Genomic DNA, 18,121 nt, shown 5'->3' on the forward strand with positions numbered 1-18,121 from the left:
GAGTGTACTTTGGGGGTTACAGCACCCTTTAACGGTCAAGCCAGCCGGCCCTTTACTTATGACACAGGCGCACGCTTGGCACTACTTTGTTGATGCACGTGCGGCTACTGCGCACACAATTCACAAACACAGAAAATAATTTTTTTTTGGTTTGGACTGGAGTGTACTTTCGGGGGTTACAGCACCCTTAACGGTCAAGCCAGCCGGCCCTTTACTTATGACACAGGCGCACGCTTGGCACTACTTTGTTGATGCACGTGCGGCTACTGCGCACACAATTCACAAACACAGAAAATAATTTTTTTTTGGTTTGGACTGGAGTGTACTTTCGGGGGTTACAGCACCCTTTAACGGTCAAGCCAGCCGGCCCTTTACTTATGACACAGGCGCACGCTTGGCACTACTTTGTTGATGCACGTGCGGCTACTGCGCACACAATTCACAAACACAGAAAATAATTTTTTTTTGGTTTGGACTGGAGTGTACTTTCAGGGGTTACAGCACCCTTTAACGGTCAAGCCAGCCGGCCCTTTACTTATGACACAGGCGCACGCTTGGCACTACTTTGTTGATGCACGTGCGGCTACTGCGCACACAATTCACAAACACAGAAAATAATTTTTTTTTGGTTTGGACTGGAGTGTACTTTCGGGGGTTACAGCACCCTTTAACGGTCAAGCCAGCCGGCCCTTTACTTATGACACAGGCGCACTCTTGGCACTACTTTGTTGATGCACGTGCGGCTACTGCGCACACAATTCACAAACACAGAAAATAATTTTTTTTTGGTTTGGACTGGAGTGTACTTTCGGGGGTTACAGCACCCTTTAACGGTCAAGCCAGCCGGCCCTTTACTTATGACACAGGCGCACTCTTGGCACTACTTTGTTGATGCACGTGCGGCTACTGCGCACACAATTCACAAACACAGAAAATAATTTTTTTTTGGTTTGGACTGGAGTGTACTTTCAGGGGTTACAGCACCCTTTAACGGTCAAGCCAGCCGGCCCTTTACTTATGACACAGGCGCACGCTTGGCACTACTTTGTTGATGCACGTGCGGCTACTGCGCACACAATTCACAAACACAGAAAATTATTTTTTTTTGGTTTGGACTGGAGTGTACTTTCGGGGGTTACAGCACCCTTTAACGGTCAAGCCAGCCGGCCCTTTACTTATGACACAGGGGCACTCTTGGCACTACTTTGTTGATGCACGTGCGGCTACTGCGCACACAATTCACAAACACAGAAAATAATTTTTTTTTAGGTTTGGACTGGAGTGTACTTTCGGGGGTTACAGCACCCTTAACGGTCAAGCCAGCCGGCCCTTTACTTATGACACAGGCGCACGCTTGGCACTACTTTGTTGATGCACGTGCGGCTACTGCGCACACAATTCACAAACACAGAAAATAATTTTTTTTTGGTTTGGACTGGAGTGTACTTTCGGGGGTTACAGCACCCTTTAACGGTCAAGCCAGCCGGCCCTTTACTTATGACACAGGCGCACGCTTGGCACTACTTTGTTGATGCACGTGCGGCTACTGCGCACACAATTCACAAACACAGAAAATAATTTTTTTTTAGGTTTGGACTGGAGTGTACTTTCGGGGGTTACAGCACCCTTAACGGTCAAGCCAGCCGGCCCTTTACTTATGACACAGGCGCACGCTTGGCACTACTTTGTTGATGCACGTGCGGCTACTGCGCACACAATTCACAAACACAGAAAATAATTTTTTTTTTGGTTTGGACTGGAGTGTACTTTCGGGGGTTACAGCACCCTTAACGGTCAAGCCAGCCGGCCCTTTACTTATGACACAGGCGCACGCTTGGCACTACTTTGTTGATGCACGTGCGGCTACTGCGCACACAATTCACAAACACAGAAAATAATTTTTTTTTTGGTTTGGACTGGAGTGTACTTTCGGGGGTTACAGCACCCTTAACGGTCAAGCCAGCCGGCCCTTTACTTATGACACAGGCGCACGCTTGGCACTACTTTGTTGATGCACGTGCGGCTACTGCGCACACAATTCACAAACACAGAAAATATATTATTTTTTTAGCACTTGGGGGGAGCACCCCTGATGGACAGAGCACCCCCTGGACAACACTACAGCACCCCTTTAGGACTGGGACACTGCACAGGACTTTGGAGTGGACACAGCCCCTATGGAGAACTGACTGCACAACACAGTCCAGCCAGCCCCTATGGACTTTGAAGTAGTGGACACAGCCCCTATTAACAACAGCAGCACAGCACAACACAGCCAGCCCCTATGGACTTTGAAGTAGTGGACAACAGCAGCACTACACTACACTACACTACACAGCACTAACTCCCACCCTCCCTCTTCACTGTCCACAGCCGAGTGAGAAAATGGCGCCGACGCGGGTACCTTATATAGGATCCAAAACCCGCGAGACTCGGAAGGCGGGATGATGACGTTTTGCCTCGATGTCAGATCCGAGTCAGGCGGGAAAAGTCGAGCCTGACTCGGATCGGACTCGGATCGGGGGGGCTCGGGGGGGTTCGGATTTCAGAAATCCGAACCCGCTCACCCCTAATATATATATATATATATATATATATATATATATATATATATATATATATATACTGTACATTCATACATTGCTTTCTGTTTTTCTCAATCTGGCTCCCCCCCAGTATCATTAGGTACCGGGCTCAGTCATACTTGCAAGTTACTGTACAGTAAGTTATTTAGCATGTTTCAACTTGGCGAGATGGCTTTTGGGGATGTAAGTGGGTGCAGATAATATAACTCTATCTTTCTAGTACATGGTAAGCTCTCCAACTAGGCTTAGCACATACAGAAGCTGTATGTGAATTACGGAGTCTTAACCTTTACACTTTACAAATGTGCTGATTCTGTTGGCTCCAGCTGCATTTAAAAGCTAGATCTGCCTCTTTATTGTAGACACTATGAGGATCCCACCTCTCTGCACTGTTGGGGACCATAACTGCATCTCTTCCCCACAACAGAAAGCTCAGTGTGCGGATAGGCTTCAGGCTGATTCTGGTATTGGCCTCACCTCCTGCTCTCGTCATGGCACTAGTTAAAGACCATTACATGGCATCTCTTTATTTTACACACTGGGGCTTCAGAACACGACAAGGCCACTTTAGAGATTGAATACTACAGATGCACACATACAGTTCACCGTGGTGAAACTGATGCAATAAAAAGTTATAGGGAGAGTTTTCATCTAGTTACACATAACTATACGATTATAAGAAACTCATTTCAGAAGAAGTGACTTATTCCGTCTGTGCTTATTCCACTCGCCTGACACTGTCCACAAATTGTTAGTTTGTGGTCCCCGGTGAACTAAATGTCTTTGAAAATCTCAGTTAAGATTATGTTACTAGCTTAAGTTGATATTATGCATTTAGTTGTCATCTTGCTATATCAGCTGCCGGTGTTATATTACAGGTCCTGTTCTCCTGCGCTGCTACTGCCTGTATGTTCTCCTGCTAGCCATCAATGGAGTCACAGAGTGTTTCACGTTTGCTGCAATGAGTAAGGAGCAGATAGACAGGTGGGTGCATTCAGGATTCTGTTTAAAATTTAGCTGAATTCAAAGGCAACACAGTCACACTTATCCAAAATCTATTGTATGCTTCTATCACTCCTTTCCCCTAATTGCTTAATTGTAATATGCAAATTATGTTCTGGAGCCAGCAGAATCTTTCAGTAATCAGACAAATCCTAAGGGAGAATTATCTGTATTGCTATCATTATTTGATCTACAAGAGAATGATTAAATAAAAAAAAAATATATATATATTTTTTCATGTTTTACAAGATAACATAAAGAAAACAATCTTAAAAAGTTGGCATAACAAATTTGTAACCATTTGTTAGGATCACAGAATAACCGTTGTCAATGATTATGTGGATGCAGAGGGTTAATATATCATTGCTAAAGACTGGTCTCCATCGGGCAACATCAGACCGATGGGGTACAGCTGGCAAACATCAACACCTGCTATTACATTTCCACTGTGTATTTGTTAACATATATCACTCCAGGACTAAGGGATACAATACTTCAAGATGTCCCAATTCTCCCCAAGTAAAGTTCTGGACAAGGGGAGGGTGCAACGTACCAACAGCAAAGCACTGTTCTCCATGAGACATACAACTGCCTGTCTCAAGTTCACCAAAAACCACCGTAATCAATCTAGAGGAATATGGAATTTAGTAGAGAAACCGGTTTGCATAAAATGTAATTCTGTATTAGATCAAAATAATCTCAGTCCAACTGAAACTCCCACTGCAAGTTCGAATCCACAGCTCACTCCCACTGCAAGTTAGAATCCACAGCTCACTCCCACTGCAAGTTAGAATCCGCAGCTCACTCCCACTGCAAGTTAGAATTCGCAGCTCACTCCCACTGCAAGTTAGAATCTACAGCTCACTCCCACTGCAAGTTAGAATCCGCAGCTCACTCCCACTGCAAGTTAGAATCCGCAGCTCACTCCCACTGCAAGTTAGAATTCGCAGCTCCCTCTGCAAGTTAGAATCCACAGCTCACTCCCACTGCAAGTTAGAATCCGCAGCTCACTCCCAATGCAAGTTAGAATCCGCAGCTCACTCCCACTGCAATTTAGAATCCGCAGCTCCCTCCCAATGAAAGTTAGAATCCGCAGCTCACTCCCTCTGCAAGTTAGAATCCGCAGCTCACTCCCTCTGCAAGTTAGAATCCGCAGCTCACTCCCACTGCAAGTTAGAATCCGCAGCTCACTCCCACTGCAAGTTAGAATCCGCAGCTCACTCCCACTGCAAGTTAGAATCCGCAGCTCACTCCCACTGCAAGTTAGAATCCGCAGCTCACTCCCACTGCAAGTTAGAATCCGCAGCTCACTCCCACTGCAAGTTAGAATCCGCAGCTCACTCCCACTGCAAGTTAGAATCCGCAGCTCACTCCCACTGCAAGTTAGAATCCGCAGCTCACTCCCACTGCAAGTTAGAATCCGCAGCTCCCTCTGCAAGTTAGAATCCGCAGCTCCCTCTGCAAGTTAGAATCCACAGCTCACTCCCACTGCAAGTTAGAATCCACAGCTCACTCCCACTGCAAGTTAGAATCCACAGCTCACTCCCACTGCAAGTTAGAATCCGCAGCTCCCTCCCACTGCAAGTTAGAATCCACAGCTCCCTCTGCAAGTTAGAATCCACAGCTCACTCCCACTGCAAGTTAGAATCCACAGCTCACTCCCACTGCAAGTTAGAATCCACAGCTCACTCCCACTGCAAGTTAGAATCCGCAGCCTACTCCCACTGCAAGTTAGAATTCGCAGCTCACTCCCACTGCAAGTTAGAATCTACAGCTCACTCCCACTGCAAGTTAGAATCCGCAGCTCCCTCCCACTGCAAGTTAGAATCCGCAGCTCACTCCCAATGCAAGTTAGAATCCGCAGCTCACTCCCACTGCAATTTAGAATCCGCAGCTCACTCCCACTGCAATTTAGAATCCGCACCTCCCTCCCAATGAAAGTTAGAATCCGCAGCTCACTCCCTCTGCAAGTTAGAATCCGCAGCTCACTCCCTCTGCAAGTTAGAATCCGCAGCTCACTCCCACTGCAAGTTAGAATCCGCAGCTCACTCCCACTGCAAGTTAGAATCCGCAGCTCACTCCCACTGCAAGTTAGAATCCGCAGCTCACTCCCACTGCAAGTTAGAATCCGCAGCTCACTCCCACTGCAAGTTAGAATCCGCAGCTCACTCCCACTGCAAGTTAGAATCCGCAGCTCACTCCCACTGCAAGTTAGAATCCGCAGCTCACTCCCACTGCAAGTTAGAATCCGCAGCTCACTCCCACTGCAAGTTAGAATCCGCAGCTCCCTCTGCAAGTTAGAATCCACAGCTCACTCCCACTGCAAGTTAGAATCCACAGCTCACTCCCACTGCAAGTTAGAATCCACAGCTCACTCCCACTGCAAGTTAGAATCCACAGCTCACTCCCACTGCAAGTTAGAATCCACAGCTCCCTCTGCAAGTTAGAATCCACAGCTCCCTCTGCAAGTTAGAATCCACAGCTCCCTCTGCAAGTTAGAATCCACAGCTCACTCCCACTGCAAGTTAGAATCCACAGCTCACTCCCACTGCAAGTTAGAATCCACAGCTCACTCCCACTGCAAGTTAGAATCCGCAGCTCACTCCCACTGCAAGTTAGAATTCGCAGCTCACTCCCACTGCAAGTTAGAATCTACAGCTCACTCCCACTGCAAGTTAGAATCCGCAGCTCACTCCCACTGCAAGTTAGAATCCGCAGCTCCCTCCCACTGCAAGTTAGAATCCGCAGCTCCCTCCCACTGCAAGTTAGAATCCGCAGCTCCCTCCCTCTGCAAGTTAGAATCCGCAGCTCCTTCCCTCTGCAAGTTAGAATCCGCAGCTCCCACTGCAAGTTAGAATCCGCAGCTCCCACTGCAAGTTAGAATCCGCAGCTCCCTCTGCAAGTTAGTATCCACAGCTCACTCCCACTGCAAGTTAGAATCCGCAGCTCACTCCCAATGCAAGTTAGAATTCGCAGCTCCCTCTGCAAGTTAGAATCCACAACTCACTCCCACTGCAAGTTAGAATCCGCAGCTCACTCCCACTGCAAGTTAGAATCCGCAGCTCCCACTGCAAGTTAGAATTCGCAGCTCCCTCTGCAAGTTAGAATCCACAGCTCCCTCCCTCTGCAAGTTAGAATCCGCAGCTCCTTCCCTCTGCAAGTTAGAATCCGCAGCTCCTTCCCTCTGCAAGTTAGAATCCGCAGCTCCCACTGCAAGTTAGAATCCGCAGCTCCCACTGCAAGTTAGAATCCGCAGCTCCCTCTGCAAGTTAGTATCCACAGCTCACTCCCACTGCAAGTTAGAATCCGCAGCTCACTCCCACTGCAAGTTAGAATCCACAGCTCACGGTTTATGGCTGCTTTAGGTGTGGTATGATTTGTCCATATTCAAAATGTCGACAGATTCTGAATGTCGCCAGTCAGAATGTCGACAATATGTAGACATGTATTTAGGTCGACCTGGTTAAAATGTTGACACATTCAGCATGTCGACATGTTTTTGGTTTTTATTTTAGCCTAACCCTAAAAATCAACAAAAAAAACTGTCGACATTCTGAACATGTTACCATGTCTCCATATTGACTGTCACCTAATGACCATATCGACATTCTGGTATGTGGAGGTGTAATGGTGTGTGACAGGTATGTGGAGGTGTAAATGATGTGGGACAGGTATGTGGAGGTGGAAATGATGTGGGACAGGTATGTAGAGGTGTAATAATGGGGGACAGGTATGTGGAGGTGTAATGGTGTGTGACAGGTATGTGGAGGTGTAATGGTGTGTGACAGGTATGTGAAGGTGTAAAGGAATCGGTATGAAATACCGCCGGACCTTCGATCGGGATGCCGGGCGCCGTTCTCCTGGCGTCTAGGAAATGAGCGGCGTCTACATCTAGATGCCGGGCATTTCACCCTCGCCGGGATAAAGCAGTCGGGAAGCCGACTGTCGGGATTAAGACAGCCGGTTTCCCGATTGCATCCCGGTGTAAATGATGGGGACAGGAACGTTGAGGTGTAATAATGTGGGACAGGTATGTGGAGGTATTGTATTGATGGGAGAGGGTGTTTTAAACTTGCAGATGACAAGTAAGTTTTTTATTCCAACTTTTTACAAACTTGTATAAAAACTACTACAGACATTTTTCTGTTCCCCAAAATGCTGGAAAGACTTTAATTTGCTGAAAAACACTTGCTTGCTATAATTTTTCAACCATTTTTCCTTATTGGCCAGTAACAGCCTTTCTGTATTGTCCTACTATCTCAGTTACCACTCTTTTGGGTTCAGAGAATGGTTTCCCCACTTTTTCATGCACTTCTCCTAGGTAGCACTTTGTAGTAAAGTTGCGCACCCTCGCCGCGACTACTGCAAATTGGCATTTCTAATTGGATCTTGCATGTCTTGGGTGCAATGTATGTGAGTTTCATGACACAAACTCGCATCTAAGAGGATTGAGGGCCTGATTCAGAGCCGCTCGTAAGCGGCCGCTCGTTTTGCTCCGAGCGATGTTCGCACATCTGCGCATGCGTATGGGTCGCAATGCGCCAACCAGTCAGTGCGGTCGGAAAACGTGTGTTCGCAAAATTGTGAGTGCCTGCTAATTTGAGTGACAGGATGAGGCGTTTGTGGGTGGTAACAGGGGAAGGTGCTTGAAAACGGGGAGTGGAGATCCGAACGCAGGCGTGCCAAACGGGCGTTTTAAGGGTGTGCATAATTAACAAAGCAGCGTCATCGACCACGTCACTTGGTTGTTTCTTAGCCTGAACTGTTTGCATGATTGCGGTAGAAAAATCCAACCACAAGCACTGCGAGCAGTTCAGACGCCTTTCCATGTACTCGATTAATCAAATAAATAGCGGAGATGACGTAGGATGCGAGCAGCCAGGGGGCGTCTTTACAAAATAGCGAGCGCATGTTTCGTTCGCTCGCTCAGACAGAGGCGTCAACAGACCGCAAAGAGCGAGCGCTCAATTTAAATAGCCGGCCCCTTTTTCTGAACGAGCGAGCGAAAATAGCGTCCGGCTCTGAATCAGGCCTTGAGCCCATTATTTGACAGAGTTCACAAACTCTCTTAGCATTGTGTAAGCCGAACGCCTTGATATTGATATTAAAGAACTGGGTGCAGTTAAACATTAAGGAACTGTCCATTGGCACTTTTTCTGTAAAACAGGGCATGATGAATAACAAAACCTACTTTATGTTACTGGAGAAATCCAAGTGGAATAGTTTGCAATAAAATGAAAATGTGCTATTATGTAATTCATTCAAATCTTCTACTCCTAATTTCGGTTTGTGCCTCTGTCTCATACTCTCTATTACTTCTTTGCCAGGTTTAACTATGTCATGTTGGGTCTCTCGCTGAGTTTCCTCTGCCTCTCCTATTACATGACTCTTTGGTTGAGCAGCAGTATCGGATTCATCCTGGCAAACTGCTTCAATATGGGCATGCGGATTGCTCACAGTCTACTCTACATTAGTAGATATTACATGGAGAGCCCGTACCAGCCTCTCTCCGGACTTGTCCCATCCCCAGCAGTTATTTGTGTTCTGGCTGCCAGTGTTGCAGTGACCGGTTATTCAGAGGTAACAACTTTTTTTTTTTTTTCTTCTTCGGGGTCCATGGGGTCCACAGCCAATACGTTGGGGTATGAATCCCGGTCACCAAACAGTTAATACAAACGAGCTCTCTGCTCCCAGGATGTACCGGGTCCCTCCTCATATACCCCACCCCCTTGCCTCAGGTAACCAGTTCTTCCTGTTTGGTGTGTACACCACATAGACAGTGGGACTGCAGGAGCAGTTCCGCAGACGAGTATAACAAAAAAAAACTAGTTTTGCTCTCCATCTAGGCGGGTGGTCTGAGCTGTCCTGGAAGCAGCCTCGCGTCTGATTGGAGACGCACTGGCCACCCACTACAACTACCTCCTCCGGCGCCGCATCGCTAGCCTTGGCAGGTCCATGGCTAGGGCTTCGGCAGGGGCTCTCATGCCCTGGACCGCATCCGGATCAAGGGCATGGCAGGTAAGCGGGTGGTCGCGGCGGCCTTTGACGCCGGGACCACGTGGCAGTCCGGCCTTCGGAGGTCAGCTGCAGTCAGGGGCAAAACAGCCTGTCGCCTACACTAGACCGCCGGGATGTGATGTTCCTGACAAGCCGGGGCTTGTGTCGGCGGCCATGTCAGTTTACCGGTCAGGTCCAAGCAGCATAGGGGATGTCCGCTTCCCCGGCGGCCCCTCCCCCAATCCACACGCTAGTCCAGTCTTCTGGCGCAGCGGAGTGGGTTGCTCCTCCCAGCCTCCATATAAGGCAGCCAGCGTGTATGTCAGTTGCTCTGATCGCTCCTCCATCAGGACGCTGGGCAGTCTCCCTGTGTATACCTTTCCTACTGCTGGTTCAGGTTTTTACAGGGCTCTATCCTACTAATCCTAGCGCTGATTATGGTAGTGAGAACTTAGATGCGTATGACTCACAGAAGTGTTTATGCATGACGTGATTGTTGTCTGTGTATACTGTTTCTTATGTAAAAGAACCAGTTCCTGTAAACTGTCACTGTCTCTCCCCTTATCCCTTACTGCAGGTGTGTGGGTTGAGAGTAGAAAGTCAGCACATATACACTCAGAACCTTGGCATAGTTGACATGAGGGTCAGGTGGCGGGAGCCCCGTTGCTGATATCCTGTATAGCCTGCAAGGCAGGCTTGTCCCCACAGGACTTTCGACAAAATGGGCTTTGTGGGAACTGTTTTAGACAGCCACCACACCAATTAAGTCTGCCTATTACAGGCCCTGAGCCCCCTTGGGCATCATTTTCTCAGGTTAAGGCTCAGGTGGCAGAGCGGCTGGCTGCCCCGGCACCACCGGTTTGGGGTTTGCCTCAGCAGATGCATCCTGTGCCCATGATGTGGCCGCCTTGGATGGACCCTGGTGCTGGTAAGGTTATGGTATCATCCTTGGGGGGTTTTCAGACTCCTCAGGCAGTCAAGCCAAAGCAGCCTAAATCCAGGCGCCATTTACCTTCTCACATGGGTGAGTACTCCAGCGCCTCCTCCTCCGAGGAGCAGGCACAGGACTCTTCTCAGGAGTCTAGCTCCGAGGAGGGTGATGATCATTTCCCAGTAGCCGTTGTCCCTTTTCTAATTAGGGCTGTGAAATCAGTATTAAATATCGAGGAAGGGGATTCTCCGCTTGGGAAGGCACCCCTGTTCAGACACCAGAAAGTGGTCAAGGCAGGATTCCCAAAGTCTGAGCATTTATCAGAACTTATGGAAGAAGCGTGGGTCTGTCAGGATAAGAAAAGCCATCCTTCTAAAAGAGTGGCGCTTTTATATCCTTTTCCAGCAGAGGACTGTGCTAGGTGGGAGAATCCACCGTCAGTTGATGCGCATGTGGCACAGCTTATTAAGCGCACCACTCTACTAATCCCACCGGCTTCGCTGAAGGAAGCCACGGATAGGAGACTGGAGAGTTGCCTCAAATCAATCTTCTCGCTGGCGGGAACGGCCACCCGTCCAACTATGGCTACTGCTTGGGTAGCAAGAGCTATTGAGGAGTGGGTTAAAACTCTAGAAGAGTCTTTAACAGATGCCTGGACATGATCTCCTTTATTAGAGAAGGAGCGTCTTATCTGGGAGACGCCGCCTTGAATGGGATCCTTTCCTCTAAGGTTTCATCGGAATCCGTGGTGGCACGTACGATTCTCTGGTTAAAAGATTGGAAGGCGGATGCCGGGTCCAAGAATGTAAATGTTTGTAGCCCCCCTCCCCCTCCGTGTGATGTCATATAGAGGGGCGTGGCCTGCACAAAGCGCCGCAAGCCTCCGTTACGGCTCTGTACAAAGATATAGGGCAGTCAATCGCTAGGCAAGCAAGTTTCCTAATTGGCACAAACTTGTGTTGGCATAGTAACCGTCACTAGGCATAAGTCTAAATATTGTTATATGTGATCAAAATTGATTTGAAAGTAACATGATTGTCAATGTGTGGACCATAAAATAGATAATACATGAAATATGAGAAGGAATGAATAAAAGATGTGGGATTTAAAAGCTACATATTTTGTTTATTTTTTTATCCACAGCTGTGTGTTTTATTAGGACATATTATACAGCTGTGTTACATGGCTCTCTCAGTAGCTGGGTGGACTCAGGCCAGCTGGCTGGATTAATGGTGCATACACAAGGTCAGATTTGCTGGATCAACTTTGAACGATTTTACCAAAGATTTCATGAACGATGACTGATTTCTGACAGTATTTAAATTAATTATATCGTCCAAATCTGACTGCAAACACAGTCGATATCGGATATCGTTATCTGACATGCAGGCACGTGCATCGTTCGTCGATGCATGCCAAACATGTCAACGATATGAACGATGTAACTATTTTTACAATCGTTATCGTTAATTTCTTCCAGAAAATATGACCGTGTGTACCCTCTTAAAATTGAAAAGAAGAGTGATGGGAAACGTGATACACTTCGGAGGGCTGTATTTGGGCAGCCCTCTAACCTTCAAAATGGCCACTTTTTACTCTTATGCTGGATACACACTAGAGGACGATGTGCACCCAGCTGATATAGCGGCCGCCGGCAGACATTTCGTATCTGCGGTACCCATCAGAACGATGTAATGAAGGTCGGAACGATCCCTCATTCCATCCTTCATTACCTTGTACAGCGCTGCATGCAATATCGCTGACTAGCATGGGAGCGCGCAGTGTGGTCGTACACTCTGGGGTCGATTCAATAGTTTTTTACGACGTGATACTTAATGAGCGCCCAGGGTTACAATTCAATTGTTCTGGGCACTCATTAATTATCGCCCCCAAACCTGTAAAGTCCTGGTTAGTGCGCCCAAACCAAGGGGTCTCTCGCACATTTCTGCTCGCACCCTCCTGAGGGTGCGAGCAGAAATGCTGGCGCCGACGGCTATCGCGCCCTGACAGAGCAATTGGATTGCTCCTTTCGGCGTCTTAAAAATTTTTTTTTAAAAAGCTACCTGCAAAAGAATTGGGGTGTGGTATAAGAGATGGACAAAAATTAGTTAGACAATGTCTAGATCTACCCCAGTAGTTAGACAGTCAGTAGATCGACAGGTACAAATGGTCGACAGGGTCAAAAGGTCGACACGAAAATGATCGACACATTTTTTTAAAAAAAATTGCGTAAATTCCATTTGGTCCCTTGCGGGCACGGTGGCTCGCTTCGCTCTCCACATGGATTTATTCCCCCTCCATGCCTACTTGAATGGTAGGGAATGACATTGGACACTGGCTCATCTTAAGTGCCTAACCCTAAAAAAAAAGGTGTTGATCATTTTCATGTCGACCATTTTCATGTCGACCTTTTGACCCTGTCGACCTTTAGTGTGTCGACCTTTAGTGTGTCGACCTTTTGTACCTGTCGACCTTTTGTACCTGTCGATCTATTGACTGTCTAACAACTGGGGTCGATCTAGACATTGTCTAACTAATTACTGTCTATCTACAGTCCGGCACCCAAGAATTGAATCACCCCCACTGAGTGATCCGGCCGATATGTTGTTCCAATTCAGCTGGAAACGACATGTCAGGCCACCATCGCTCCAGTGTGTACCCAGCTTTAGTCTCAGCAACAAGTTAAATTAATAGATTTGAGCAATGGAACAAGCATCTATCTGTAATAACATGATTACAAATCGGGAAGGAGCTGGGCACAGCAAGTGAAGGCTTGGAGGGCCGCCTATTGCCCACCACTGGTTTAGAATATATAATTCTGGGACAGGGATCAGTATGATATACCGCCGGCCGCATGGTTCAAATCCTGACAGTGGAAGCCCGGCAGTGAGATCCCGACAGGTAAGTATTTTTTTTTCTATTGACTAACCTCCCCCCCCAAGTGCCTAAACCTAACTACCCCCTCCCCGCAGCCTAACGCTAAGTCTCCCGGGGGGGTGCCTAACCCTAACCTACCCCCGAGGGTGCCTAACTCCCCCCTTCCCCTAGCCTAGCCCTAACCTCCCGTGGGGGGGGGGGCATAACCCTAAGTCCCCCACGGGAGCCCCTAACCCTCTCCTCCCCCCGAGGCTGTCCACACCTGGCTTACCTTCGATCGGTGAGCCGGGTGTCAGGCTCCCGGCGTAGGTCTAATGACGCCGGTCATTAGACACTTGCCGGGATTAAACAGTCTGGATGCCGACGGTCGGCATTTAGACCGTCTGCATCCCGACTGCATCCCCTGGGACAACATGTGTGTCAGTACTGTGCAAATAGCTTTTTATTCCTTATCTAAAAATGTAGATCATGTTGTATGGTTTGTTTGTTTTCTTCAGCGTGACTAAATGATACTGATGTTGCCTTGTAGTGTTTTAACACAATGTATTTGGGTAACAATGCATGGCGAAAGCCATAGCTAATTTTCCGGTCAGAGGCGTTTCATACAGAGCAGTTGAATTCAGCGTATAATGGACAAAAGTTGCTTGGGTGAAAACAGTCTTATACCCCTTTTACACCAAAGTCCCAGGGCTGACCCGGGATTTGGAACACGTTTCCAACCCGAGACAGACCCCCTTTTACACTGGCACCGGTCACACCGGAGCCGGGCCAGCACTGACTGCTCTCCGGCGCAGGTGAGCAGTGTTTCTTCCTCTCCTTCCTCCTCTGCGACCCCCTTACCTTACTCCGCAGAGGTCCAGAGGGCGGGTGGGGTGCGCAGCTCTTTTCTGGTCGGCGCGGCAGTGGACTCTTGGAGATTATGTCATCTCCAAGCGCCACTGAAGCCGGCCAATCGGGCGGCATGCGACGCCACCCGGGTCATAGTCACCTGGGTTGTTCCGTTTACACCGACAAAAATCCTGGGTTGATGCGCCTTCACGTGCATCAACCCTGGATATTTAAGTCAGTGTAAAAGGGGTACTAGAGGTCGATTCAATTTAAATACAAAGGCAAGTTGAGCCTCGTGTGGTGTGTATGTGGGAGATGCTTATGGCAAGAAATATTACTAATTTTTGCTTATAAATTTGCGCAGAAGGACCTCACAATTAAATCGGCGCCTTAGAACGTTATTGGTATCATGGACCAATATTAAACTGGGCTTTTAAATGTATATCATAGACCAGGTTTAGTGAAGGAAAATAATTGTAGTGTCCCCCTGCACGCATTTCCAGGTATTCTAGCAACTAAACTATTGCTTATTGTTTCTTACCTGTAACATCCTGTAAGGTGCACTCGGAGCTTAATTATAACGCCCCTCTATGTTTTGTCATTTTGTTCATTTACTCAATACGTTACTAATTTGTTAAATGCAAAAAACATACTAGAAAAGACCACAATATAAGATGAGAGATGCTTCCAGCAATGAGTATCGCTTAACCCCTATCCCACCCTCACGTGCCTAAACCTAACCTCTTCTCCCCTCCCCCTAGTGACTAACCCAAACCTCCTTTTCCATGCCGCCATTTCAACAATGTCGACATTAACTGACATAAAGTACAACTATATGAGCCCTGATCTGTCTGTAATGGAGTAATGGAGCATTCTGTGTGCAGTGCATTGAGCAAGGGTGTCTCTACTCAGAAGTCTGTTCACCTGAATGAATGGCTTATTTAAATATTGTCTATAAGGTGGAAAGCCACAGTCTGCACAGAGAGTGTGGCATCATTTCCCCTGTATGTGTTCCAGTGTTCCTGGAAGTATACCGACGCTTGGATTAACAATGTCACCATTCTTCCAACAGATGATGCTGTGCTGTGACATGGGCTGGTTGTCCCGTCTGGCTCACATCGTGGTCGGAGCCCTCTGTCTCCTCCTCACTTTAGCTGCTGTTGTCCGGGCAGAAAGAAAACTAACTCATTTCATACATAGTCAGTTTCTGACCAAACAACCAAAGAAGAAGGTGTAGCAGAGCGGAACTAAAGGCCTGCCTTGCAGTCTGTGTACTATCACAGCTATTACTGAATCCCTTCTTAGGTGTGGATGTCTGAATTTACAGACTTCAGAGACTATAATAAAACCAAGATGACGAAGGGGAGCGTATATAGAAATGGGTAAATAAAAGACGAGGAATGTACTGGGCAGAATTCAGGAACAAGGTAAAATAAAGGATGATATGATTGGGATGGTAATAAAGCCCACTCATTGCTAAATATCGCGGAGGCAGCTGTTATTGGGCTATACAAGTAATCATGAGAACGCTGCTCTTTGGTCCATAGTGATGTCACTAGTTCCTATTGAATAGACTGGCACCTTCTGAATATTGATGCAGCACATAAATGAAGCTGCCGCTATGTTTCGATAACAAGTTGAAAAAAGATTCTCTGATTTAGGAGCTTTATCTTGCGATCTAGAACATGGAGGTACAGACCCTGTGTGGCTGAAAGTGCCCAATGCTGGAGATTAGCACCAAAGGAATATTAATATATGTGGAATACTAATTTAATTATTTTCATTTTTGAAAAATGTCTGTATATACATCTAATTTTTATGTATTAAATGGTTCTACATGCATTGTTTTATCTGTTCTACATGCATTGTTTTATCTAAAAGTGATGTAAAATAATGAAAGAAGTTTTAGCTAATGGAAAAGATTCTTCATTTGCAGTATCAATAAATGAGTAAGGACAAAACGCAGGTATATGTTACAGGCACCTTAATTGTACAAATGACAGGTGTCAGCAGGATAGCTTAGTGTTGTCATTGAGCCATGAATGAATAGTAATTGGTGTTACTTATTTTGAATTGCTAAAATGTCACCATATACAGTAGCACATACTAGTATCTGCATAATATGTAAATAACACTATATAGATACAACAGAGATCGGAAGCAAAGGGGTTCTTTTCAAAATTGGTGTCCACAGATTGGACTTTAAAGACATCTTACAAATATACTAAATTCAAAGGCCAGTAAAACCACATTATATGTTTGTTATTGTATGCTCTAAGTGGCCAATTAAAACCACTTTTATTTTTCTATTGTATATTTTCTGTGTTTTTATTTTCCTAATAACATTCTACTTAATGCAATGTAATATATCAGTTTCAAGACCAGGTTCAAAACCTTAATTTGGAGCCACATATGTGCTTGGGAGGAGTTATACTTGCACATCGACAGGCAAATTTTAGTTTATATGAGGTTGTGGGTTTGATTCCCACTACGGCTCTGTGTGGAGTTTGTATAATCTCCCTGTACTTAAGTAGGTTTCCTTCGGGTGCTCCGGTTTCCTCCCACACTCCAAAAAATATACTGGTAGGTTAATTGGCTCCCAAACAAAAAATTAACCCTAGTGCGTATGTGTGTGTGCATGTTGTAGGGAACATAGGGCTGATTCAGCAGTACACACTAGTGCACTGCTGACCCCAGATTCCCGATGTTTGGGAATCGGCGCAGGACCCGTTCTGCAAGTGTGCAGAATGGGTCCTGCTAACTCACTAGCAGACTGCAGTGATTGACAGTCTGCTGCCGTTTGTGGGTGGGTGGGGAGGAGGCGGCGATGCCCTCCATTTCTTAAAACTGAGGCGTGTCACCGCCGTTGCGGGGAACGGAAGAAGCCAGGATCTCTGTCGTATAACGGAGATTTCCTGGCCTCTTCCTCTAAACTGCGGCGGTTGGCTGCGGGACCCGATGGTACGCAGATTATCCGATGCTGCGTTGGACAACGCAGCTTGGATAAGTAATGCACAGGACACGTGATGCCTCCTGCTGCATTACCATATCTGCAAGAGTTGCAATTGCAAAACTACCTGAGTGCATACTGTACATTATATATCTATAGCCTGCGTGCAGCTGTGCAATTACGATCCTTGCAAATTCAGGGGGTCATTCAGACCCGCTCGCGAGCGCAGGACGCTCGCAAGCGGGTCGATGTTCCCCCAATGCGCATGCGCACGACGGCGAGACCCGAATAACGACGGCCAAGCCGTCGTTATGGGTCTCTCACTAAAGGGGGCGTGCTGTCGATGGTGACTGACAGCACGCCCCCTTTAGTGGGCGTGCCGGGGGCATGGTTACCAGACGGGGTGTTCCCATGGGAACGCCTACCGTCTGAGTCCGGCCCCACTGACATCACTAGTGATGTCAGTGGGAGTGATTTTGGCTCTGATAGAGCCAAAATCACTCCAGGGCTTGCGGCAACGAGACCCTACCACAAGGGTCTCGTTGCAAGCCCGATGATCGCGATGGTCTTGACCATCGCGACCATCTTTTTGGCCGCTCGCATATGCTGTGGGTGGTCACCCACAGCTATGCGAGCGGCCAGGAGGCCGCTCCATTTTAAGGTAGGAGGGCACTGATTCAGAGCGAGCGCTCTGGTCAGAACGTCCGGCTCTGAATCAGGCCCTCAGTCCCATAGATTGTAAACTCCACTGGGGCAGGGAATTATGTGAGTGAGCAAATATTCTCTGTAAAGCGCTGCGGAATGTGTGCACTATATAAATAACTGCTAATAAATAAAATATCCTTCTTGCATAAGTTTCAGTTTTGACAACTTCCTCCACATTCCCATTATGCACTGCAGCTCCCTGCCCTAGCAACAGGGGTCTAGTAGGTATTGCCGCCGGCCGCATGG

The 18,121-nt window shown here is 47.2% G+C and overlaps 1 protein-coding gene across 1 annotated transcript in view; it reads left to right on the forward strand.

Moving 5' to 3' along the window:
* Positions 1-16,534, forward strand: part of RFT1 (RFT1 glycolipid translocator homolog) — a 39,005-nt gene extending 22,471 nt beyond the window's left edge. Inside the window, exons 11-13 of the mRNA XM_088456875.1 lie at positions 3,464-3,569; positions 8,915-9,167; positions 15,293-16,534. Of these exons, the coding sequence (XP_088313001.1) occupies positions 3,464-3,569; positions 8,915-9,167; positions 15,293-15,457 (524 nt within the window). The 3' untranslated portion in view covers positions 15,458-16,534. The remainder of the gene's footprint in view (positions 1-3,463; positions 3,570-8,914; positions 9,168-15,292) is intronic.
* Positions 16,535-18,121: the final 1,587 nt, after the last annotated feature.

Source organism: Taudactylus pleione, unplaced genomic scaffold, assembly GCF_031769625.1.
Source record: "Taudactylus pleione unplaced genomic scaffold, aTauple2 ptg000726l, whole genome shotgun sequence".
Taxonomy (NCBI): Eukaryota; Metazoa; Chordata; class Amphibia; order Anura; family Myobatrachidae; genus Taudactylus; species Taudactylus pleione.